Genomic DNA, 24,353 nt, shown 5'->3' with positions numbered 1-24,353 from the left:
ACCAATAGTCCTACCCAGCTGTAATGCCCATGAAGCATACAAAGATGAGCATAGCATGATAACCCTAAGGGTATAATACTTTCATTCATTTCTTCATAGTAACCAATAGTTCTCTAATTGGACTTAAGGCCTGATCATAACTGGTACTGGAAAACTAGCTAACTATTTGGGGCTAGTGAAGTCACGGATCTTAGAGAATAATCTATTACTGTCACTTTATTAAGCCAGCATAATTACTAATACTTACTAGTATAATTCTAAGTACTTATGCTTTTTTTTTTTTTTTTCGTTTTTTGAGACAGGGTTTCTCTGTGTAGCTTTGCACCTTTCCTGGGACTCACTTGGTAGTCCAGGCTGGCCTCGAACTCACAGAGATCCACCTGGCTCTGCCTCCCGAGTGCTGGGATTAAAGGCGTGCGCCACCACCGCCCGGCTAAGTACTTATGCTTATACCCACAGGTAAGTGAGTTTTCACCCTTTCTCTTTACAACAGACAGAGGTCATTACAGAAAACCACAACTGGTCAAAAAGAAGACAACAAGAGATTATAGGGTGCCCATCACCCAAAGGATACATCCACAACACAACTCCTGCACCTAAGGCTCAGGAACACGGCAGAAGAGGGGGCAGAAAGATCATAAAAGCCAGGACCAGGAAATCACTGCAAGAATGCATCTCATAAAAACGACAAGGGAGCTACACCCAGGATACCTCAACAACGTGGAAATGTCTACAGTATTCTGCACACCAATGTGAAATTTGAATTGTACAGAAATTGAAGTCTTGTCTTTCTCAAAGTAAGGGTATCGTGGCAGTACATAGAAGCGAAAACAAACCGCACAAGACAACAGAGGAAACACCTACATAATACTGCATATTTGTGGCAGGAAAAAATGTGGGTTCTTAAAATACATATGGGTGCTCATCAGAAGCTCTCAAAACATGATTTTATAGATTATAGAAGTTATCCATATTTTCTGAACAGATTTATATGACCTAAAACAAAATAAATAAAACACAGGGTCAATTTTCCATAAGAAAAGTAAAAGAGTAGCTAAGTAGAAAGGTACTGACTGATTTTCCTGTTCACACATCCAGGAATGGAGGCTTGATTACCTCAGTCATGGAGTTTGTTAAACCTCCAGTCTCAGATCCTGGAGTGGGAGAGTGCTAAGTGATCCCCTGTCAGAAAGACAGACAGTGACACCTAGGGAAACAAGACCCTGATCTCTGGAAGGGGAGTCCCTTTTTTTTTCCCCCTGGAGCTGATGACCGAACCCAGGGCCTTGTGCTTGCTAGGCAAGTCCTCTACCACTGAGCTAAACCCCCAACCCCGGAATATTCTTTACATGTAGCTTGCAGTGTAACTGGGGACATGTGGCAGTCACAGGAGCCATCCAGAGGCAGGTGGTCTTGACTAAGAATCCCCACCCTGACCCCCATTTCTCCCCACAGTTTGACTGTCCTCTGAGATCTCTAAAGTCACGAGCACAGCTGCGTCCTTTACACACGTCACTTCTCTACATAGAGGGCCAGCTGAATGTGAGGAGCTGAAACTGCTTATAACACCAGAGTGCTCTCACTGGAGTTGAAGCTCAATTATAGGGTGCATACCCCAGGCCCTGGGCTCATCCCTTGCACCCATTCCCAAAGTTTTAAAATTGTCTGCCAGGGACTTTTTCTTCCTAAATTCCACTTATCTTACTTACTCCCCCACCTCCCCAGGTCCCTCGGCTGGAGTACCTTCTTGCCCTGGACCCGCTGCCGTGCTCTTCATGTCCCTGTCCACCCAAGTGGACCCTTTTCCAAAGCCACCCAAACATCTGGACTGCCTCACAAGCCTGTGACAAGTGTTCCATTGGCCTTCAAGACCTCCATTTCTTATATATATAAAAAAAAATACTCTGTGCCATTTCTTTCTGCCCTGTCCCCTGGAGTGTTGGACAATTTGTGCCTCCCACTCCCCTGTCTAAATCCTAATGCCAGCTCTCTTGCTGGACCCTGCCAGGTAGTTAGGTACTTTTGCCGGCTACTTAGGCGGTCTTCTTCTGCCTACTGTCCTGGCCCTGCATCCAACAGAGACCTGGCTCCGATTAGTGCTTAATAGATATAGTCTTCAATTAACAGCCCTAAAACATTGCTCAGTGAACCGACACATCTAACTTCTCATGCACTTTAGAGCCTTAATAGCAAGTCCCTTGCCATGAAACACTCCGGCTAGAACCCCATAACCCACAGCTAAACCTCAATGTTAAGACCAGCTAGACAAGCGAGACCATGTGTTCTTCTGTTGGACAGAAATTATCTACAGGAACAAAACACTAGAGAAGGGCGACTCTGGCAGTATGATAAAGTGAGGCAAAGCAGGCCACTTCGGTTTGTCTAAATGAAAATAAAAGTTAAGGCCACTGTGCCATCACATAATTCACACCTCGGGGTTGTCCTGACTTCTAACAGAAACACTTTCTTGGATGGTCTTCCAAGCCACTTGAAGGAAGTCTGTCCTCTGAGAGGACTCCCCAACCCCCGGCAAAGACGTCATGCTGCAGCTAAACCCAGTTCCTCTACCTTCCTTCATTTGTGTTCCCAGTGGTCTTCGGATGAAATCTGGTCATAGTTACAGGCCACTATTCTATATTCAACAGTCACAAATATCTTAAAGGCATCATTGTTCCCAGCTTCCACCCACAAATAGGCTGGCAGAGGTCAAGTGACCTAGCAGAAATCTTATGCAGTGACTTGTAGGCCTGACCCTGAGCATCTAATGAACAAGTCAACCAGATACCCACTATATTATCCTGGATACCTTTTTGAGTATGTGAAAATATTTTACAAAAAAAAAAATTTAAAGTACCATGAATTGAAAACAAAGCCCCAGAAGGCAAGAGGTGGTCCGTGGTGGCCAGATATCTCAGGTGTTTTCTACTTTGAAGACAAAAGGATGGAACAAGCAATAGAGAAAAAAGGGCTAGAATGACCCAACATATCTCAGCCGCAAAATATATAAGAAGTGAAAAAACTCTCACTAAACAATACAAGGCAATATTCTCATAAGTCAAGTCGGCAAACTACAGACCAAAGGCTGATGTCTAATATTGCAAACAGTTTTACTGGAATTTCCAATAGGCATCTTTCTACTAAAAATCAAACCGCACAGCTCCCTCCATGCCAAGTGGCATGGTGGGTGTCCATCTCCAGATGCCACTTCCTCTTTAAAAGGTGGGAAGGGCGGGCTCCGAGGAAAGGGAGGCTGCTTCTCGGTTGTCTGGGAGGGGCTGCTGCTGAAAGGAAAGGGCCGGGGTCCTGCCTGGACTCCCCACCCTGGACCAGCGCGCAAAAGGGATCCTGCGGCTTTAAACCCCCGAAGGGTCGACGGTTGCCCCGAGAGACAGACGCTCAACAGCAGTGCGCGCTCCCCGACTGCCGGCAGACATGCCTCCGTGTCGCAGCGTGATGGAACCCACGAAGGACAGCCCGAAGGAGCCGGAGGAGGCTTCGATAAGGGAAGAGGATGTGGTGGAAGAAGAGGAGCAAGAGGAGGCGGAGGCGGCGGAGGCAGAAGTGGCGGCGGCGGCGGCGGCGGAGGCGGAGGCGGAGAAGGCGGAGGCGGAGGAGGCGGAGGCGGAGGAGGAGAAGACCGAGGCGGAGGAGGAGGAGGAGGCGGAGGCGGAGGCGGAGGAGGAGGAGGAGGAGGAGAAGACCGAGGCGGAGGAGGAGGAGGAGGAGGCGGCGGTGGCGGAGGCTGAAGGGGTGGAGGGGGCGCAGGGAGCACAGGGAGAGCCGGGAAAGCAGGAAGAGCAGGGGAGGGAGGAGGTGGCGGCGAGCCAGCAGCAGGACAATTTCGACCCCTTCGCGGAGCTCTTGGACGATGGCGACCTCTGGAAGACCATGGACTTCAGTGAAGGCCTTTTCGACGATGACTTGGAGCTATTTCGTCCCCGCCTAACTAGCGTGGTCACCCCCAGCCTGAGCGCCACGACCCGGACCAGCGAGCTGTCCAGCCCCACGTGGAGCGAGGAGGAGCTGCAGCCCGGCGAGGGCTCTCCTGCTTCTAGCAAAGCCTCGTCCCATAAAAGTAGCTTCGGGCTTCTCTTCCCTGGGGTGGGGGTGGAGGGGGCTGGCCTGGGGGCGGCCGGTGCACCCCTCCCTCTGCTGCCCTCTGCACACACACTATTCAGTCTCGGCTGAGTGTCGTGACAGCTCCTGGTGTAGGATATAGGGGAATCGCTTAGTAAAAGTTGGAAGTTGGGGTCACTCCAGGGCACTAGTGTCTGCAGGGTACTGGGCGACTTACTGAAACAGTTCTGCAGTTACACACAGCTCTCTCCCGTGCATCGAACTTATTTAAAAGATAGGCACCACTGTCTTATTTAAAAAGGGAAGCAGAACATTTAAGACAGACTTATCAAACTCTCGCAGTTTGCATTTTACTGTGGGTATGTCTTTACTGTTGGGGAAAGGGTGGTGTCCTTATGCATTCTAGGATATTTTGTTTACCAGCATCCCTGGCCTTTTCTACCCCTGATTATGTAAATAAATCATAGGCACATCCCTGTGACAACCAGACTCTCTTTAGCCCTCACCAAATGTTCCCTGGGGACAAAATTTTCCTTAGAGAACCCGTGGCATGGAGTGGCTAAATAGTTTAATGTTTCATTCGACAGCTTATCCTAAAATATTTCAAACATTTAAGAAAGACTTGTCTGAAGTGACTGTAGATAGGTAAGAAAATGTTTTCAATTATCATATTTCTTGAAGCAGATAATGTTTACCCTTTTAGATTTGTTATAAATAACACAAGGCACGTAAAACTTAACTTACTCAAAAAGTTTTGTTATTTTTGTTTTTTCGCAAGCATGTTAGTACATGCTGTAATCCCAACATTCCAGAGTCTGAGGCAAGAGGATCGCAAGTTCGAGCCCACTCTGGCTTACACAACATAAAACAAACAAACAAACAAACAAAACTTAACAAACAAGAACTCCTACATTAGTAGGCACTTTGTAAGAGATAAAGATGAAGTTCCTGTCTTCATCTTATTACCCAGCTGTAAGTATGTGTGCCTGCTTATCAATAGGATACAAAGTAGGTATAAACCATGCAGGCAATAGTAAGTGCTGGGGCTGGAGGATGGCTCAGCAGTTAAGGGAATGTACTGAGGTGGGGTTCCAGCACCCACTTGGGGCGTTTCACAACTGCTTGTAACTCCAGCTCCAGGCTCCAGCATCTCTGATTTCAACAGGCACCTGCACTCACATGCACATACCCGCCCCACCCCACCCCCCACACACAACCGACACAGAATGCTTATGGTTTTTATCCGTTTTATTCAAATTTCTAATGAAATGTGTGGTCTAAAACATTAGAGTATACAAACATATAAAACTGAAAATCTCCACACCATCTCTGACCCACCAGACACAGTTAACATGTTAGCAGTCCTGGTTTTCCTTCTATTACATGCGTGTGCACATGTGGGGAAGCACATGTGTTCCCATGTGTCTATATTAATACATAGGCCAATGATCACCTAAGGTATCATCTTGAGGTGCTGCCCACCTTTTGTTCTTTGAGACAGTGTCTCTTGTTGTTAGATTAACTGGCCAGCAAGCCCCAGGGACCCCACTGGTCTTTGCCTCCCCATTGCTAGGATTACAAATGTTAAGTGCCATGCCCACCTTTTTTACATGTGTTCTGGGGGGTGGGAATAACAGCCTTGTGTTTGCAAGGCAAGCATTTTACCAATTAAGCTACCTTTCCACCCCTTCAATTATCATTTTAAAGAACATTTTCACTTGATTTATCAACTTCTGACTCAAAAGTATCAGCTTCCTCTCCAGTTTTTTGGTTTTGTTTGTTTGTTTTGTTTTTGGTATTTATATTACTTTTAATTTCCTAGGATTTAGAACGGTAAAGAATTGAAACCTGTACTTTTTGATTTATCAGCATTAGTATTAGCTTATAAAAAATTAACACTAAATCCACTGTTGCTTTCTTCTATTTCTTCTCATCTAGTTTTCTAATTAACAAATTACAACAAAGAGAAAGAGAAGTAGAGCACATTAACTACACATTCCTATGAAATCATAGTACTTTGCAATTTTATAATATATGTATTGTTTGTTAGTTACAATTGACCATTAGTACTTTACAGTTTGGTTTTTAGAAAATTGAAAACAAAACAAAAAGAACAAAAACAAAAAAGGCCTCGATTGGATCCATGGACAAGAACGTGAAATCTGATGTTAGCAAAACTTGTTGCCTAAAAAGTAAGATTTCCACTCAGGTGTGTCCAGTTGCCCTCACTTTTTCTGGGCTGTGTCAACGGCCACATTCCCTGGATTCCCAGTTTTCCATCTTTCACTCCTTTTTCTTTGCTGAGGGAATTCTTTAGGTAATGTTTTTCATGTAGTTCTCATCATGAGTGCTCAAATTTCCAAGCTCTTGGCTGCCTGGAAATGCCTCCATGTTGCCATTGAGCTTTATTAGTAATACAGCCTAGCTTACCAGAGCATGTTCAAAGCATTGTCCTTCAGGGCTCTGAAGACTGCCTCACTGCCTCAGGACCCAGGACCAGTGATGGATCTGCCTCCCACACCTCATCCTCACCTTTGTCTCCCTCCTTCCCTTCGGGATTCTCCATCATTCTTCCCTTCCTTTCACATTTTCAGCATCTTCACGATGTTTGATGTTTGAGTGCTGGTGTAGAGCCTGTGTATGGACATTTTTATTCTGTGGTTCATGACTGTAATTCTGAGAACCAGTTACTGTGTTTGGAGCACTTTCTGACTGTTCTTTATTGTCTCTGAAGGACTTGGACTCAGTGATATAGTAATACATAATGTTAATGTACTTTTATTCTTTTTTGTTGTTGTCCTCTATCTTTCTGTTAGTGTTTTTAAGTAGCTGGCAATCCTTAGTTATCCATTTGCATTTATAAAGGAATGGCTGGTGGGCAGCTAAAATGGGATCTTTCAGCACGGAGTACCTCACTTTGCTAAAGTGGGAGGGTTTACAGGGACCCTGGGCACGGAGGGGAGCACAGCACAGCCAACTTCTGTGGTCCCACCGTTATTCAAGTGAAGAGAAGGATGCAGTACTGTCTGGTGAAAGTTCTTTATGGTGTAATGGTCTGTCTGTCTGTCTTTTTCCCTCCCTCCTGCCTCTCTCCCCTGTCTCTCTTTCTCTCCTTCCTTCCTTCCTCCTTTCTCAAACTTGTTGCATCAGTAACTGTGTTCTCTGCCCTGTTTCTCATCCAGAAAGAAAACTACCCAGGCAATATGACCACTTTTCAACAACAATATCAGCAAGCTCTTCTTTACCCTGCTTTAGAAATAAGACTACTAGGGCTAGAGAGACGGCCTAGTGGTTAAAAGCACTTGATGCTCCTGCAGGGGACCAAAGTTCAGTTCCCAGTACTCACAGAGTCCCTAACAAACATCTGTGGCTCCAGCCAGTTCCTGGTCTCCAAACGGCACCACAGGCATACATGCAGGCAAATCACTCATACATGAAAAATTAACATAAAATTTTCTTAAAGAAAGAAGGAAAACCGCTGCCAGTTGCCTCGAAGGAGAGCAAGGAGCCTTCCTGGCTGGCTGTTCCAGGGTCATTTCTTGACTTACTATGATGATAACCACCATTCTCTCCTTTCTGTGTTTGGTTGCATGAAGATCAGAGTTTCTCACAAATTCCCTTTTGGAAAAGCTTTCTCTTGTTTTGAGCCTCTGTGTCCTCTGCTCTGATCTTCCTTTGACCTACAGTCACATTTCCTTCTCTCAAGGAGGTATTACTTATATACCAATGAGAGCACATTTTTAGAGCGGGATGTTTAAAGTCTGCTTTTTTGGTAAGATCAGCGAAAGGAAAGGAAAGAGGACGCTGTGCTGAGCTGCCATGTGTCCTGGTTTTCAGCTATGTGATTTCAAGTCCATGGGAAGTGCTCTTTTCCAGACAAGATCCTTGTGTCTCACAAATCTAAGATGTTTTAAAAACTAAACACACACACAAACTTCAAAGTATTCTTTCCTGAATTTGGTGAGATTATGGGTGGTGTTTTTCTTTTAATGCCCTAAAAATGCAGCCAACATCAGTTCAACTTCTATTTTCTTTTTTTTTTTTTTTTTTTTTTTGGTTTTTCGAGACAGGGTTTCTCTGTGTAGCTTTGCGCCTTTCCTGGAACTCGCTTTGGAGACCAGGCTGGCCTCGAACTCACAGAGATCCGCCTGGCTCTGCCTCCCGAGTGCTGGGATTAAAGGCGTGCGCCACCACCGCCCGGCCTCAACTTCTATTTTCAATGCCTTACTGCTATTCTCATTGAAATGGTGTAAACTTCAGAAGGCTGATTGTGGTGGTTTGAGTGAGAATGCCCCCCCCCCCCCTCCATAGGCTCACATATTTGAATGCTTAGTCATCAGGAAGTGGAACTGTTCGAGAAAGATTAGGATTAGGAGGTGTGGCCTAGATGTGGCTTTGTTGAAGGAAGTGTGTCAGTGGAGATGGGCTTTGAGATTTCAGAAGTCCTTGTCAGGCCCAATCTCTCTCTCTCTCTCTCTCTCTCTCTCTCTCTCTCTCTCTCTCTCCATCTTCCTCCCTCCCTCTCTCCTTCTCTCCCTCTCTCTCTCCCTGAAGATCAGGATGTAAAGCTCTCAGCCACTGCTCCAGTGCCATGTGTGCCAACTTCCCACCATGATGATCATGGAGTAACCCTCTAAAACTGTAAGCCAGCCCCCAGTTAGATGATTTCTTTTGTAAGAGTTGCCTTGGTCATGGTGTCTCTTCACAGCAATGGAACAATAAGACACAGATGGAAATGACAAGTTTGGGACCTCCCTGACTTTTGTAGCCGTCCCTTTGTCTCCATGGGCCCCCATTCCCTTGCCCGTGAAAAAGGAAATACTAAGGCTTGGATTAGCCTTTGTGAAGGTAATCAAAACATCCCAGGCAAAGCAGGATTCATTCCTACCAACTATGCTCTGCCCAAAGTGAATTCTCTGGCCATCCTCATTTATCTTCCACCTAAAGATTCCATAAACAGTCTTTGGTGGAAGATTCAGGAAGGCAAGGCCACTTCAATGAAGGATGGATTCATTTTCGTTAGCTTCTGCACTGTGACGATGACGGAGACACAGTAAATGTCGAGGGATTTCCCTCTCACGTGGCTTCCCTGGTAGTCCCTGCAGCTCGTCTCTCAGGAAGGTTAGATAAACAGCATTGCCTCAGAGGCTTGCCCAAGTGGCCCCCACAGAGGAGTTCTTTGCCTATTCCAGGACACAGTCCCTTCAGAACTGAAAAACAAAAGCACTTTACTGATGCAATGTGCCGGGGAACTAAGTGTCACAAAGGCAGAAGACGCAGTTGGACTGTGGTGAAAAAGTAACACTGCTAAACTGACTAGCTGAAACAAAGGTTGTCTGATCATTTTAGAAGATACACTCCTTTCATTAAAATGCAAAGAAGCAAGAGATATTGAAAAGCAATGTTTACTTGTTGCCACTAGAGTTATCAAATTCCTACTTCCCTATCATGTCAGTGATTACTCAAATAACTGATTAAACTACTCAGAGAAGGATAGAGTTGCTTAATTACAATGTATTTGCCCTAACATCAGCACTTTTTAGAAAGTTCGTATAATTACTTAGCATTCAGGAGGCAAAGGCAGGCAAATCTCTAAGCTCAAGGCCAGTCTGGTCTATAGAGCAAGTTCCATGACGGCCAGGCTACACAGAGAAACCCTGTCTTGAAAAACAAACAAACAAAAAGTTTGTATAATTTGTGTGTGCACACATGTGTGTGTGCAATATGTGTATGCATGTTTGTGTGCAGGTGCAGTCAATCCTCCATGAGTGTGTGGAGGCCAGATGGATCTTCCTGTATTGCTTTCCACTTAGTTTTTTCTGAGACAGTCTCTCACTGAAGTGGGAGTTCATCATTGTGGCTAGACTGTCTGTCCAACAAGCCCAGTCAGTATTAATTTTAAACTAAATAAAACAAACACTTTATGCAAACTTAAATTCATGTAAATGTTTAAATGTGCACATCATTAGCAGAAGCGATCAGTATTCTGCATACACGCAGACACAGTGCTAGTAAAGCCCTACAGGGAAAAGATGGTGTTAGAAAGCTCTCGGATCTAGAAAGCGTCTGGTTTGAGCTGGGCTTACTCAGGCTGCGTTCACCTACAGCCGTCTCGTTCTTACCTTCACAGCTGCTGTGAATCAAATGCAGGCACTCTCCTGCGGCTGCCTATGAATCTGTACTTCTCACCTCCTCAGAGAATGTTTAACATGCACTGTATGCACCGAGGAGTGACAGGTCACATCCTGTATGATGGACACTCACTGAAAGGCCAAACCACCCCACTGTCTCTGATGGGAATCACAGACAACCAGTCTACACTACGGTCTACTTTTCCACATCAACAGCTTGTCCTGGGGCCTCCCCTTTACCACTCAACCTTGCGGGCCTGAATTCACTTTAGAACCCCCACCATGCCTGTCTGTCTATGGCATTAAATAACTCCTAATAAAACTCTTACCCAAAAGGTCAGTCCTCCTCAGTGTCCCTCACGGATCTCAAATCTGAGGACTTTCAGGAAGGAAGACGTTCCAAAGAATTGATTTGATTCACAGGTCATGTTCAATGTTACTGAAAATACAGGAATGGAAGAAAATATTTCAAAGAAAACATCAGAACTTTCTATGGGCATATGTTATTCAACTAAAAATATACTATACAGAGTAGATTTGTTAACAACCATATAATTATACTCAAACTAACATCGTGATCTAAATTTCAGGACTATGTACCCGAGTTTGTATGAAAGAGTTCAGATATCAGTACAAACAGAAGAAAGTTGGCTGCAACAAATTTCTGCTCAGAAGCAGCCACGTGAGTAGTTGGTTCCTTAGCTTTTGCTGGGGGGATGGATTGCAAGTTGGAAATTGAAGCCTCGTGGAAGGGCAGTAGAGCTGATGCTGAATCCAGGAGTATAAATAAACATTGAGATGTTGGGAAATTTGTTGATCTCATCAAGCCTTAGTCACTTTATCTCTGAGCAAAATTAGTAGTGACATAGGAGTGCTGATCATCAAGATGAGTTTAAATATTTAACATCATTGGTACATCATATTTGATAAGTGGCAATGTTTTTATTCATCAAGAAATAATCTGCCATTAAGACAAGTATGGTGGCGCTTACCTTTAATCTCAGTACTCACAAAGCAGAGGCAAGCAGATCTTTGTGAGTTCAAGGCCAGCCAAAGATATACAGTGAAACCCTGTCTTGAAAGAAAGAGAGAGGAGAGTCCCATTCTATTTCTGATATATATACTTACATTTATTATAGAAATAACATATGCACTCTTTTAAAAACCTTTCAAACCATCAAGAAATAATATTTAAGCTGTGGTTTAGAATGTATAGAGACTATGGAAGAGTGCCTATCTAGAATTCAAAAGGCCATGGGTTCAATCCCTAGTACTATAAGAAAAAAATTAAACATTTAACTTACTCAGTATAAGTTTTTAGAAGAAATCATGGGGAGGGAAGGGTTTGTTTCAGGAAGTCAGGAAAGAAACTCAAGCAGGAACTCAAGGGGAAGCCATGGGGGAATGCTGCTTGCTCACTCATGCTTAGTTAGCTTTCTTATCATAGCCCGGGACAGCCTGGCCAAGGAATGGAGCCACCCACAGTGGCTGGCCCTTCTACCTCAATTAACCATCAAGACAACCCTCCACAGACATGCTGTGGTGGTTTGAATGAGAATGGTCCCCACGGGCTCATACATTGAATCCTTGGTCCCCAGATGGTAGAGCTGTTTGGAAAGGATTAGGGAGGTGTGGCCTTGTTGGAGGAAGTGTGTCACTGGAGATGGGCTTTGTGGTTTCAAAAGCTCCTACCATTTCCAGTTAGCTCTCTCTGGCTCCTGCATTTGAGTAAGGATGTAAACTCTCAGCTGATGTGCCAACACCATGACTGCCTGCCTGCTTCTATGCACCCTGCTATGATGGGCATGGACTCAGTTTCTGAAACTGTAAGCCCCCAATAAATTCTTTTTTTCCATAAGTTGCCTTGAACATGGTGTCTTAGCACAGCAATAAAAAAGTAAGACACATGTCCACAGGTGAATCTGACCTATGCAATCCCTCAATTGATTTCTCTGGTGACTCTAGACTATGTCAGGTTGGTAGTTAAAGCTAACTAGGACACCAACAAAGTGGCATGGGTGTGTGAAAAGTTGGGTGTCATTATCTTCCTAAAGAGTTGACCCTATGTGTGTCTCTAATCACTGTTTAGGAAAGGGGGAGACATTTGAAAATGAAACAAACATAGGCACTTATTTTTCTATGATATATTTTCTTTCTATTTAACTTGTTTCTTTTTCAAGATTGAGGGTAAATACATGTATACTTTTTGTTTTGTTTTGTTTTGTTTTTAGAAAAAGTACCATCCCTTGAAACAAAGGTGGTACAACCAGAAACTCCGGCTGCTAAGTTAAGAGGTAAATGGATGTTTGTTTTCATCCCTTTTTTTCTGGAAAAGACAAATTGTCAGTAAGGAACCAACCCGACTTGCATAGTGTTGAGAATGTATATAGGCAAACAGTGCAAATGAAGGGCTTGGGCTGTGTGTGTGTGTGTGTGTGTGTGTGTGTGTGTGTGTGTGTGTGTGTGTTTGAGTATGGTGAGTTATGAGGTCAGGATGGGGGAGGATCTCTGGACTAGAGGAAAACAGAACACACAGCACAATGGTTACAATTTCCCATCTGAATCTATCCTTTCTCTTCAGGAAAGTGGGTAATTAATCCTGAAGAGCGCAAACTAAGTATTTTATTTGAGACAGAGGTAAGAGCTATTTATCATAATAACCAATGCATTGTTCTTATTATAAAGTGACTTATTCAATCTTTAATGTTTTTCTCTCTCTTCTTAATATTTAGTTTAATGAAGAATTTGTAAAATTGTTTGAATCTCATCTAAGAACATTACCCAGCATTGGGCCGCCGCCCATTCTGTCATATAGAAAAGAACTTCCCTATCCGGATATTAACATCGAGGTGACTTCAATTCATATGTTTTATTATTTCTGTAAAGGGCTATATGGGGACTCACAGTGATTGGTACAACAGATGTGAATATACCTTAAAAGAATCAAAGCAAAAGGTCCCTGTACTTGGAAAAGCACTTGGGGCGGTTTCCTACGTCTTAATAACTGAGTGCTGTAGAACATAAGAACCTCTGCCCTGTGGTTCCGGGGGCTAGAAGTCTGGATCCGGATGTCAACAGGGCCACCACTGTAGTGAGTCTCCTTCTTCACTCTTCTCTGCTTTAAGTACTGGAGGGCAGTATGTGGCCATCATTGGCTGGTAGCTGCACCCTGCCACTCTCTGCCTCAGTGTTCACTGGCTTCTTGTTGGGTCCCTAAGTCCAAAGGTCCTTCTCTACTGACAACACTAATAATACTAGATTAAGGTCTGTTCCAATAACCTTATTCTAACTTGGTGACCTTCATACAGACCAAACAGAGTGATATTCCCAGGTGCCAGAAGTTAGACATTCAACATATCTTCTAGGAAGACACAATTCAACCAATGATAATGCGCACAAAGCAAATAAAGGTGAACCTTTGCCATATTTAATGACATTAAGGGACCAGTTAATGCCTGTGTTTGAAAAGCTAGATAAAGGTTTCATTAGTAGTTCCAGTGAGCCAGGGCACCACCTTCCACATCAGAGTGCTGATGGAATGGCTGGTAGAATGATCATTCCCAAACCTAGATAGAATATGATGACCACGTGAAGAGAACACACATTTCTGAATCCCTGTGACAGCTTCTTCTGGGATATACTAGGTGATGTTTTGTGCATGGTAAGGAGACCCTAGTAGTGCCCCAGTATCACAGCACATATGTGGGACTGATGAGACCCTGTGTGAATGCACTGAATGGCAGCTCATTGCCATCATGCACAGCAGTTGAACTGTGTGGTACTCACAAAGGGCAACGTATTAAACACCATGCAACATGTCACCAACAACTATTTGCTGAGCTGTCTGGAAACCTGAAAGTCACTCTATCGACTCTTCAGACTGGACTTTTTACCTGAACAGAGCACTTTCCTTCCTCTGAGTCGGAAGGGCTTATATCCAGAGAAGTCTCTTGAGCTAGTGGGGTTATGGTCTTCCTCTGACTTGCAGAGATGGGCTTGACCATAAGAAAGGCCTTGTGGCTTCTTCTCCAGGGAGATGTCCCGACCTGGGCAAGGCTGGATCCTCTGGCTCTGGAGGCAGACATTGCAGGTAGCATTAACATTAGTTGTATTCAGGAGTGGTAGCAGCTGGTGTATCTAACTGTCCTCTCCATACCTTCCTCATGTGAAGATTCCAGTGCCACTCGTGGTCTTTCAGAGAATCTCCATTTTGCTTCATTCTCAGGCGAAGGAACAAAAGAATCATGAGCCAAGGGATGTACTACCAAATCTCTTGTATAGAAAGAGTCATCATTTCATAATGGCCCTGGACTTTTCCCCTGCATCTCTCCACTGCCTGTAGATCTAAATGTCTTTACTCAAGTGGCCAATCCCTAACTGCACTAACTAGCTCAGTCACCCTTATAACTGGGTACTTGGCCTGTCTCAGAGGATAGTTTAGATGGCAAATACAGATGTGCTAATGCTGTTTATGATCTGAAAGGCATATCTGAATCTCTTCCTAGAGGATTTTTCTGAGACTCAGCTACTTACCTGGCCAGGATCCCCTACAATCATAGGTGTAACAAATTACCAACATGTCCTTACTTCAGGAGCCCCTCAGGGAATTACCGAAGCCACCCTGACTTCAGTTGTGTCTGTTTCCAGTCACCTGCTTCTTGCCTTCCTGGATTGCCCAGTGGAGTTCAGAACTCCAAGCAGGGGTTCCCCTGAAGGACAGATTCTGGTTGATTATAAAAGTTGGCAATTGTACATGATGAATGTGAGCTCTCCCTGCTAGAGATGCTGTTTCAGAAAGTTGTGGAATCTTTATGAGGTGGAGCCTTGTTGGAGGAAATGGGTCACTAGGAGTGGGTCTTGTGGGTCATATAGCCTGTCCCATTCAGGCCCTAGACTCTGCTTCCTAACTGCTAAGGTGATGTACCAGCCACTTCACATTCCTGTGGCCACAGCCACAAGCTACTACTACCACCACACCCTCACTGCCATGATAGACTGTCCTCAAATCAGGAGCCAGAAGAAATTCCTTTGTTTAAATGGTTTCTATCAGGTATTCTTTCTCAGAGACATAAAAGTAGCGAACACCTATGCAGTAATGCAAGGCTTCTTCTTACTAGTACTTACAGGAAAAGTCAACATATCCAAACACCCAAGACTATTTTGTAACTACCTGTAGCTACAAACTATGTATTTCTGTCCCTTCCAGAGGACTCTGCGGTCATCATTTCTGCAGCTTTCTTCTTACACTTGCACAGCTCCAAGGCTCTTAGCTCTGCTCTTCTGAATTGTACCAGAAAGCAGCATTCAAAATGCATCTCGGGCTCCTTACTCCCTTCTGGCCCTTGAGTGGAAGTGATGTCACGCGCTGGACTATACAGATCTTGCTGGCTTGATCCCATCAGCTAGAAGATCTCAGACCCTTAAAAGTTCCCCACCCAGTACTTCTGTGGCAAGTGTTCTCAGATAAATTAGCACGTCCCCATTGCCTTTGTTGTCCTACTAGACGTCCACTGTCCACAACCAGTTCCACCTGAGCCGCTGGGCCTTGGGGCACTTCTTCACTTTCTTTCTCTTTCTCTCCCTCTCTCTGAAGGACGAAGAAGAGCTAGCACTCAAGTGTGAATTTTGTGGAAGTGATCTACAAGCGTTCCCTTCCGATGCGGACATTTACTCTGGACAAAAGCGTGTAAGTTAGTTCTAAATAAGATTTGACTGAGGGACTTGTGTTGTTGTTTAAAATATGTAGTGTTTCCCCCTGTTTCTTTCCCTTATATAATTTTTCTTAAGGATTGTGTGTTAGCTATCAAGGAAATGCAAATCATGACCATCACATTCACTAGGACAGCCATAATTTAAGATTGATAATAATGTGTTGATAAAGCTGCGAAGAAGCTAGCATTATGGCTAGCCTAGTGTTGTGGGACACACATATCATTCCAGAACTCAGGAGATGGAAATAAGAAGGTTGAAGGTTTGAGGCTAGGTTGGTATACATAAGGCCCCGGAGGTGGGTGAGATAAAGGGGGGGAGGGGAGGGAGGAACTGCTGACAAACTTTCAGTCCCATGGTCATTCAAGAACTTTCACAAAAGAGATGAGGGATAGGTTTTCTGTCCCCTGATAACAGGTTTCTTCACTCACACAGTAAGTCAGATCAAGCTGAATTGAAAAAGTGTAACAACAGGTTTATTTGAGCAAGGCAACTCCTGGGCAGGTTCTCCAGTCCCAGAGAGACTGGAGAGGCTCAAGAAGCCACACGCCAAGCTAAAGCACAGAGATTATAAAGCCTGCAGGTGAGGGGTGATAATGTGTCCACCACAAGCTGGGTTTGTGCCCAAGTCTGGTCAAAAGCTAGAATGCTTAGATGGGGACTTGGGCAGCTGGCGGCAACAGGGGAGGAAGTTGCCCTAGTCACCAGGAATGCAGAACTGGCACCTTTTCTTTGTTGGAGATTCTCTGGGAGGGCAGGGTTTGGAGGGAGAGAGGCAGAAATGGAACTTTCTGGATCATGCAGGGGTGAGCTGGAGGTTCCAACCAAACATCCCAACCTCTGTGGGTATATGAGCGCCTGTTCAAATTTGGCTACTTCCTGTTGGCATGGGACGATGTGGGGAGAGGGGAGTTGGGAGTTGGGTTTGTGCTCAGTGGGAGGTATGGGTGAAGAAGCATTCAGTTAACTGTCTCCCTAGAGACCTCATAAATCTGTTCCCGGAAGAAGCAAGAAGGCAAGTTGCTAGGAGAAAAACCCAGATTATTACCACTTGTCCTGTGAAAGGGGCTAGCCACGGGAAGAGTGGAGACTGCCAGAAAGAGTGGAATGGAGGTGTGCCCTGGTTGTATTGGCAAAGTTCTTCAGACAATTGGTAGAATGACCCAATAATAGTTTCCACCAGGCCAGATTTGTTGACACAGTAGCAGAACTCTTTCCCCAGGAACATGCAGGTGTCTGACAAACAGCTGGAACAGATTTACACCTTGGTGTCATTGCAAAAGCTACAGTTTTGGGTTAAAAGGCATGAATATTTTTCCTATGTCTAGAGAGCCTGGTTTTAGCCAGATGAGACACACCTTTAAGTCTATACTTAGAAGACAAGCAGAGGAAATTTAAAATCTTGAACTTGTGATTGAATAGTAAGTAGTCGGTGCTTTGTCGGTTCATCAGAACTCCATTTATCAGTGCTGAAACTCTGAACCTCCGAACGTCCAGGGTAGTAATAGCATAGAAAGGGGACAGAAGTCTAGGCAAAGCAGGACAATTAATTCCCCAATGTCCTGGATGTCCACAGTCTGGACAGAGACTTGACAGCAGCTGAAGTGAAAGGCAGTTTTGTCACATTTAAAACAAGCTCCAGGTGGAGGTTTTTCTGCACCCATCCATTTTCACCCACCAAAAAAAAAAAAAAAAAAAAAAAACCAAACAAACAAACAAAAACAAAACTGCCTTTTATCTCAACTGTAAAACTAACATTTTCTTTTAAAGATGTTTAAGATCTCTCAACTGTGTGATCTGGTAATACCCAACTAAAGTACCTTATTATTTCAAGAATAAAGAGACACAGAGCACTACCATAATTTGTAGAAGACAAAACCAAGTTTCATCAGTGTAAACAATTCAGTGTCTCTAAAATCAGTACCAAGTAGATTACTCTTATGTTGCAAAATCTGGGTGCCAAAAAAGATACGTCACTGTTTATGAATGCATAGCGGTACAGCTTTAATACCCCATTAAACCAACACTGTTTTATATCCTATCTTTCATAAAACTCATTTTCAGGACAGGACAGGAATTCTCATACAAAAATCCATCCTAATCCAAAATATCTTGGAGACGTGTTGTCTCCCTGGTAGGCCCACTCCATGTGGTCACCTTTAATCAAGATGGTGGTGAAGTCACATGACATCCCTCTTCTCCAACCCTAGTCAAAATGGTGACTGCCCACATGGCTTCACTTAAGATGGTGGCAGACCACGTATTGTTTCCCAGAACAGCTGCAATTTGGAGTTACACGTTTTAAGTTAACTTTCTGTGACAGATTTTTAACCATAAAAATTAGGGTTCTGTTAGATATTTTTTAGTAGAAGAGCATAAAACAACTTTAATATTTTTTATATCCAAATGACATACGAATCTCTGTTATTACATCAGATTTGGTGACCAGAAAGCCCAGAGGCAAATTCTGAGCCTAGGCAGCTATTTGCAATAGTAATAGCTGAGTTTTCACCAAGACACAGGTAACATAGTAAACTCATGCATCCCAGACCAGTCAGAAACAAATATGCAGTGGCCACACACACTTACACATTTAACTGAGCCTGATACAATTTTGTGTGGCTCCATATCTGCAAGAAGCCTTACAGGCACAGAGCCATCCACCCATACAAAATAGACAAAACTTTTCTAACAACAAGACAAAACTTTCTGCAGGAAACCGACTTTGTTACAAATTATATAGATTTTAAACCATGTAGGGGACAGGTAACAAAGTAGAACATTGTTGGGGTGGTCAGGCTGGCTGCAAGGCAAGAGAAAACCAGAAGAAAGAAGAGAAGGGGGGTATCCATGTGGGGCAGTGGGCCAAAAGAGCCAGAGCCACGTGGAATACAGCAACCTAGAGCATAAGCTGTGGATCAGATACATATCTGAAGTACACTCAGTAAGCCAGTGAGATGTACCAAAAACATGCATCATGTGCCACCAGCATTGGTCAACTGAAAGTGTGTGATTCATCTCCATGAGAGCACCTAACTGCACATTGGATAAGCAAAGCTTCAAAGGTTGAGTGAATTGGTCTAGAAGATTTTGCCCCATTCACCACATTCATCTGACCTCTTGACAACTGACTACTACTTCTTTAAGTATTTTGACAACTTTTTGCAGAGAAAATACTTCCACAACCAACATAATGTGGAACATGCTTCCTAAGAGTTTGTTGAGCATGTGGTTTTTTTGTTTTGGTTTGTTTGTTTTTGTTTGTTTGTTTGGTTTTTGGTTTTTTGAGACAGGGGTTCTCTGTGCAGCTTTTCCGCCTTTCCTGGAACTCACTCTGTGGCCCAGGCGGGTCTTGAACTCACAGAGATCCACCTGCCTCTGCCTCCTGAGTGCTGGACTTAAAGGCATGCACCACCACTGCCCAGTGAGCATGGGTTTTTATGCCACAGGATTAAACCAATTTATTTCTCATTGCAAAAAAAGTGTTTATTGAAATAATTTCTATTTTGATTAATAAAGATGCATTTCAGCCCAGTTACAATAATTTGAAAGTTGTGGTCCAAAACTACAATCCCTTTTGCACCAACCTGCAAAGGTACCAGTAATTTTCTTTCTAGATTTATACCCAAGAAAATGGACAACATGTATCTATACAAAACTTCTAAACAATCAATCTTGACTCTTAATACACAGAAGTGGAAACATGTATCAGTACAATTAGTTATTATTCAGCCAGACAAAATAGAAGTCTTAAAACATGCTACAAGATAGATAAGGCCTGAAAACACTATGCTAAGTGAAAAGGACAATCACACACTAGCATGGTTCCAGGGGCATGAAGTGTGGAAAAATGGGCAAATGTGGAGAGACAGAAAGCAGGTTAAGGGCTGGGGCCTAGCTGGTAATGCTTTCCTAGCATGCCCAAAGCCCTGGGTTTTATCTCTGCTACTAAATAAGTGGGGGAAGTGTTAATCCCAAAGATGGGAGGAAAGAAAGACCACTGACCCAAATCATCACAGCCAAATTAATTAAAGCAAACTTTTTTTTTATTCATGCATACACAGGTTGACTCCCCCTAAGGCAAGGTTCAAGAAGTCAAAATTGGATGTGAGGAAGGCAAGGTTTTTAATAGCTCATGGGTAGGGGTTCCCGAATGGGGGATTGGCGGCAAATAGGTGGGATTATGGGAGTAGAACATAAGCATAACAAGTTAGTCAAAATGACCTCCTGAAACAAAGACAGGATTTCAAGGGGGTCTTAACAACAGGTAGTAATAAGAAGGTAGTCATAACAACCCTTTTGAAACAAAGGTAGGGTTGCAAGATGGCTATTAGCCTTTTGAAACAAAGACAGGATTGCCATTCCTGATACAGGCAGTACAGAACCATTTGTAGTTAAGGTTACAGGTGTGGCATAGCCCAAACCTTGAGAAACAGGTTTAATCATAAATAGAAATGAACCTAGTTTGATGGCTTTCAAGCCTAAGATGGAGGCAGGCTGGTTCATCACATGGTGGCACATGCAGTATTCCCAGTGCTTGGAAGGTGGAGACAGGGAGATCACAAGCTCAAGGTCATCCTTGGCTACATAGAAAGTAGACAGGAATACATGAGTTGCTGTCTCGAAAACAAAGGAGGAGGCAGATTAATGATTTGTGGCAGCTCTGAGGAGAGGAATGACTTAATGGGTACAGGTTTTATCTGAAATGACTGGTAATGGTTGCTCTGAAAATACTAAAAACCTGCTGAAATAACTCTTTTAAGCAGATGAATTGCATCACGGTGAGTAAACTTTATCTTACCAAAGCTACTAAAAGAAAAGAGTTATGGCCTCTTGTTATCCATACCTCAGTGGTGGTTTGAGGGTTTTACCCCTCTGATCCTATTCACCTATTACCCATAGCCTCTTTGTCTTTCAGGCTTGCTGTTGTCTTCAGTTACAAAATCTTCTTGATTATATCAATGAGGAAAGGCTAAACATCAAAAGAACTAAAACGGACTTAATAAGTATTAATCCTCATGCAGCCCATGGCAGTGAGGTTGATAGACTCAAGGCAAAGGAAAAAGCCATTCAGAGGTAATGCAGGGCCCTGGTGCTAAGCCAGACAGGACATGCTAACTGAAGAGCATTTTATAAAATGAACCTTGGTTTCTCAAAATATATAATTATGAGGGTGTGTTTCTTATAAAGAAATAGAAATGAGCTAAAGCAAGCTCATTATAATTCCCGGTGGATATTATGAGATTCAAAAGTTCCAAGAGGCTCAGTAGTAGAATGCTTTCCTTGTGTACATAAGGCCCTGCAATGAATCCCTAGTACCACATATACAGATACTAAATAATAGTAGTAATAATAATGATGATGATATTAGAGACAGGAACCTAGTGAGCTCACTGATTTAAAGTATAAATTGTCAATCATAAAGTATCAGGGCAATCCAAAATCCCTATGCTAGAGAAATTTGCCCTATAAGCTAAAGAAATGAAAGTTAGTAGTTAGACATTATAATAGAACTTGTAGTTATATTAGATATGTTTTAAAAATTGAGCAGATATATTTTAGACAGGTCATCTTCAAACCCTTCAGAGATCTACAGAATATGGCATTTAAAATGTTTTAATAACTTAGAAGATTTTTCTTTTTTGAGACATGTCGGCTCCTGGCAGTACCAATCTACTTCAGAGAAAATATGGGCATTGAAGAAACTGCGTATGGAGTTAACTTTCATTGTGGCAAAAGTTAACCACTGGACAACAAAGTATCCTTGAATAACAGGACAAAATGGACAGACAGGACATGAAACAAAGGACTACTGATTCTTGCCAAAACAAGTGTGGTTATGGCTTTATCAAAAGGCATCTTCCGAGGCCAGGACAATATGGCACCATCTCTGAAGTGGCCTTCGCAATTCGAAAAAGGTACGGTGCCCTTTTCTTCGAAGGCAGCTGAACAGGCAGTGGGCGATGGCTTCTGATGTGCAATGGAACAGCAGCTGAAAGAGTTATTCTTGAAGAGTAACTAAGCTCAAGCCTCTCAATAGTAGACTGGCATTTGATAGAGGGATGTGGAGAAGAACGGGATGCTGAGATGAAGCCATATATACACAGCCAAGAAGAATGGACAGCTGAATTAAAAAAACCATCAACAATTTCCAGAATTTAAAATCCTGAATCATGACATGACACTAGTGGAATTCAGGTGTTTCTGGTACATGGACTGCTCTCACCCAATGTGAGGTTGAACTGTTGACCTTGTGTACATCCTACTTCACAAATGAGTCTGTCAGATATGCTAAGCCTATAGGCTGAAGATGATGCCCCAGCACTGCGGAGAAACCTCAGGTGACTGTCCAGGCAGCTGGCTGTTTCTGTCAACTCACAAATTTTTTGGAAGTTGCTTATGTGCACTTCCTGTTTTTATTTTTGTTAGCTAATATTATTTCCTTCTTCGGTCTCTGAGGGAGTTGAAGATTAGTTAGTTATAGTTGAAGGTTAGTTAGTTATAGTTGAAGACTAGTTAGGATAGAAAGTGAATTAGGTACATTTTGGACTTACCAAAATAGGATAGATAATGGAATTATTTTCTCTGAATTTGTCAAATAAAAATGGACTAGACATTGTTTAGACATTTATTACTTGTATATATTGTATATAGTTATTGTACTTTTGTATATAGTTTTTCTTTTGTTAGTTATAACCTTTTTCTTTTTTTCTTTTTATTAAAATAGAAAAGGGGAAATATGGTGGTATTTTACTTGTACTGAAATGTGATTTTAATTGTATGTTAATAAATAAAGTTGCCTGGGGGTCAGAGCTATTAGAGCCATAGCAAGAGCATGGCGGTGGTGGCGGTGCACGCCTTTAATCCCAGCACTTGGTAGACAGAGCTAGGTAGATCTCTGTGTGTTCAAGGATACAGCCAGCATTGGAGACACACGCCTTTAATCTCAATCCCAACCATAGAAGACCTGGAAGTCTCTACAGACAGGCAGTGACAAGGGCAGTCATGTGTTTGGGTTTACAACCAATGAGAAGGCAGAACAGCTAGACTATATAAAGACATACACACAGGAAGTAGGTCCCTTTTCAGAGAGCTCTCTTGGCTGAAGAGGATCCCTGAAGCAGGAAGGGTAAGGCTCTTAGCTCTGACCTCTTGGCTTTCTTCTCTGAATCGGCTCTGTGTTTCTTATTTAATAAGACGGTTGGTTACATCTACAATAAGCCCACTCACATACTCTGTTACAGAAGCTGGATTCGTAAGTGATAGCAGATTGAAATAACAAAGGATGGTACTTGAGCCACTGAAATTTGTAGTACACTATTCCCACTTTCAAGTACAATTCAGATTTATGTTTGACGGTTTTGATTTTGTAGGAAACAAGAACGTCAGATGGCCAGACATTTTGCAATAGTATCAAATGAACAGAGTACCCCGTCATCTGATGAAGGTAAGGATGTTGTCATGGAAGTTGTTGTCATGGATGCCATATAGCATCAGAAAGCTCAGACGTTCAGCCAAGGCATAAAATTGTTAAAATAATATTGGAAATGTTCATTTGTAAGTATCATAAAGCCTGTATCTGGTGAAATGAGTCAAGAAATAGGGGGTTTAGGCTCTTTGGCTTTAGAGTTCTTGGTCCTTTGTCTCATCATTATTGGCTGAAATAAACTAGTAACATCCTCAGAGCCCTTAGATAGTGGCTGAGCGTTATCAAATTTGTGTCTCTTACGTTAGGAAGCATACCTTGCACTCTTTTCTCAAACTCAGATGGGGAAAACCTGTCAAAAGACATCTAAATACTTTCTTCTTGTACTCACCAGGGCTGGTCAGTGTGGGTACAGAACTGGAGCAGTTGAAGGAGAATTGAATTTAGCATCAGAAATCATAGCTTTATATGTTTCATGACCTCCTCACAGGCCATCTGATTTAGAAGAAATATTTTAATTTTCTCAGTCAGCATCAAGTTCCTTCTGTTATTGAAAAGGTACTTCAGGTAGTCAGTTCAGTTGGTATTTTTGTAACTAAATATCTAATATTATAGGGGGTTTCTTGAAATTCACTGTTTCTTACTAAAACTAAAGGCCTGGTGGCATACACCTTTCATCCCAGCACTCCAGCCAGGCAGATTTCTGGGAGTGTGAGACCAGCTTGGCCTCCACAGTGAGTTCCAAGCAGTCAAGGCTATATAGTTCAGACCCTGTCTCCTCAAAAAAAAAGGAAAGGAAAGAAGGAGTGAGGCTAGAGGGAAGGAAGAAAGAAAGGAAGGAAATAACTCAAAACCTAGAAATTCCACAGAATGAAAACTCAGAGGAATTTTCATTTTTTATTTAATAGAAATCTTTTATCATTTTTTAACCAAAAAACCTCCTCCCTAATTTTAATTTAATAAAGGTCCTTACTTTTCTTCTTTTTAAAAAAGTGTGATAAATCAATGCA

At 42.9% G+C, this 24,353-nt stretch overlaps 1 protein-coding gene and 1 long non-coding RNA gene across 7 annotated transcripts in view; one reads left to right on the top strand and one right to left on the bottom strand.

The window, feature by feature from the left end:
* The first annotated feature begins 423 nt into the window (after window positions 1-423).
* Erich6 (glutamate rich 6) overlaps window positions 424-24,353 on the top strand; it is a 42,504-nt gene continuing 18,574 nt past the window's right edge. For 2 of the 4 annotated variants that reach the window (XM_052731321.1, XM_052731322.1), the window contains exons 1-9: window positions 424-4,075; window positions 4,665-4,722; window positions 10,799-10,890; window positions 12,440-12,502; window positions 12,790-12,845; window positions 12,941-13,057; window positions 15,802-15,894; window positions 20,836-20,993; window positions 23,291-23,364. In XM_052731321.1, coding sequence (XP_052587281.1) covers window positions 3,433-4,075; window positions 4,665-4,722; window positions 10,799-10,890; window positions 12,440-12,502; window positions 12,790-12,845; window positions 12,941-13,057; window positions 15,802-15,894; window positions 20,836-20,993; window positions 23,291-23,364 — 1,354 coding nt within the window. In that variant the 5' untranslated portion in view covers window positions 424-3,432. The remainder of the gene's footprint in view (window positions 4,076-4,664; window positions 4,723-10,798; window positions 10,891-12,439; window positions 12,503-12,789; window positions 12,846-12,940; window positions 13,058-15,801; window positions 15,895-20,835; window positions 20,994-23,290; window positions 23,365-24,353) is intronic. The other 2 variants (XM_052731319.1, XM_052731320.1) reach the window with 1 other exon arrangement.
* Window positions 8,132-17,600, bottom strand: LOC128106020 (uncharacterized). 3 transcript variants are annotated; one of them, XR_008216568.1, is made up of 5 exons: window positions 14,365-17,600; window positions 14,102-14,279; window positions 11,201-11,283; window positions 10,538-10,647; window positions 8,132-9,287 (listed from the first exon to the last, which is right to left on the bottom strand). It is a non-coding gene; the product is annotated as an uncharacterized LOC128106020 (long non-coding RNA). The 3 variants fall into 3 exon arrangements; XR_008216567.1 differs by having other exon boundaries at window positions 14,102-17,600; XR_008216569.1 differs by having other exon boundaries at window positions 11,201-11,279; window positions 14,102-17,600.

Source organism: Peromyscus californicus, unplaced genomic scaffold, assembly GCF_007827085.1.
Source record: "Peromyscus californicus insignis strain IS unplaced genomic scaffold, ASM782708v3 Scaffold_9__1_contigs__length_137607984, whole genome shotgun sequence".
In the NCBI taxonomy this organism is placed as follows: domain Eukaryota; kingdom Metazoa; phylum Chordata; class Mammalia; order Rodentia; family Cricetidae; genus Peromyscus; species Peromyscus californicus.
Note: the sequence above shows the minus strand (reverse complement) of the source record. Positions and strands in the feature narration are given on the sequence as shown.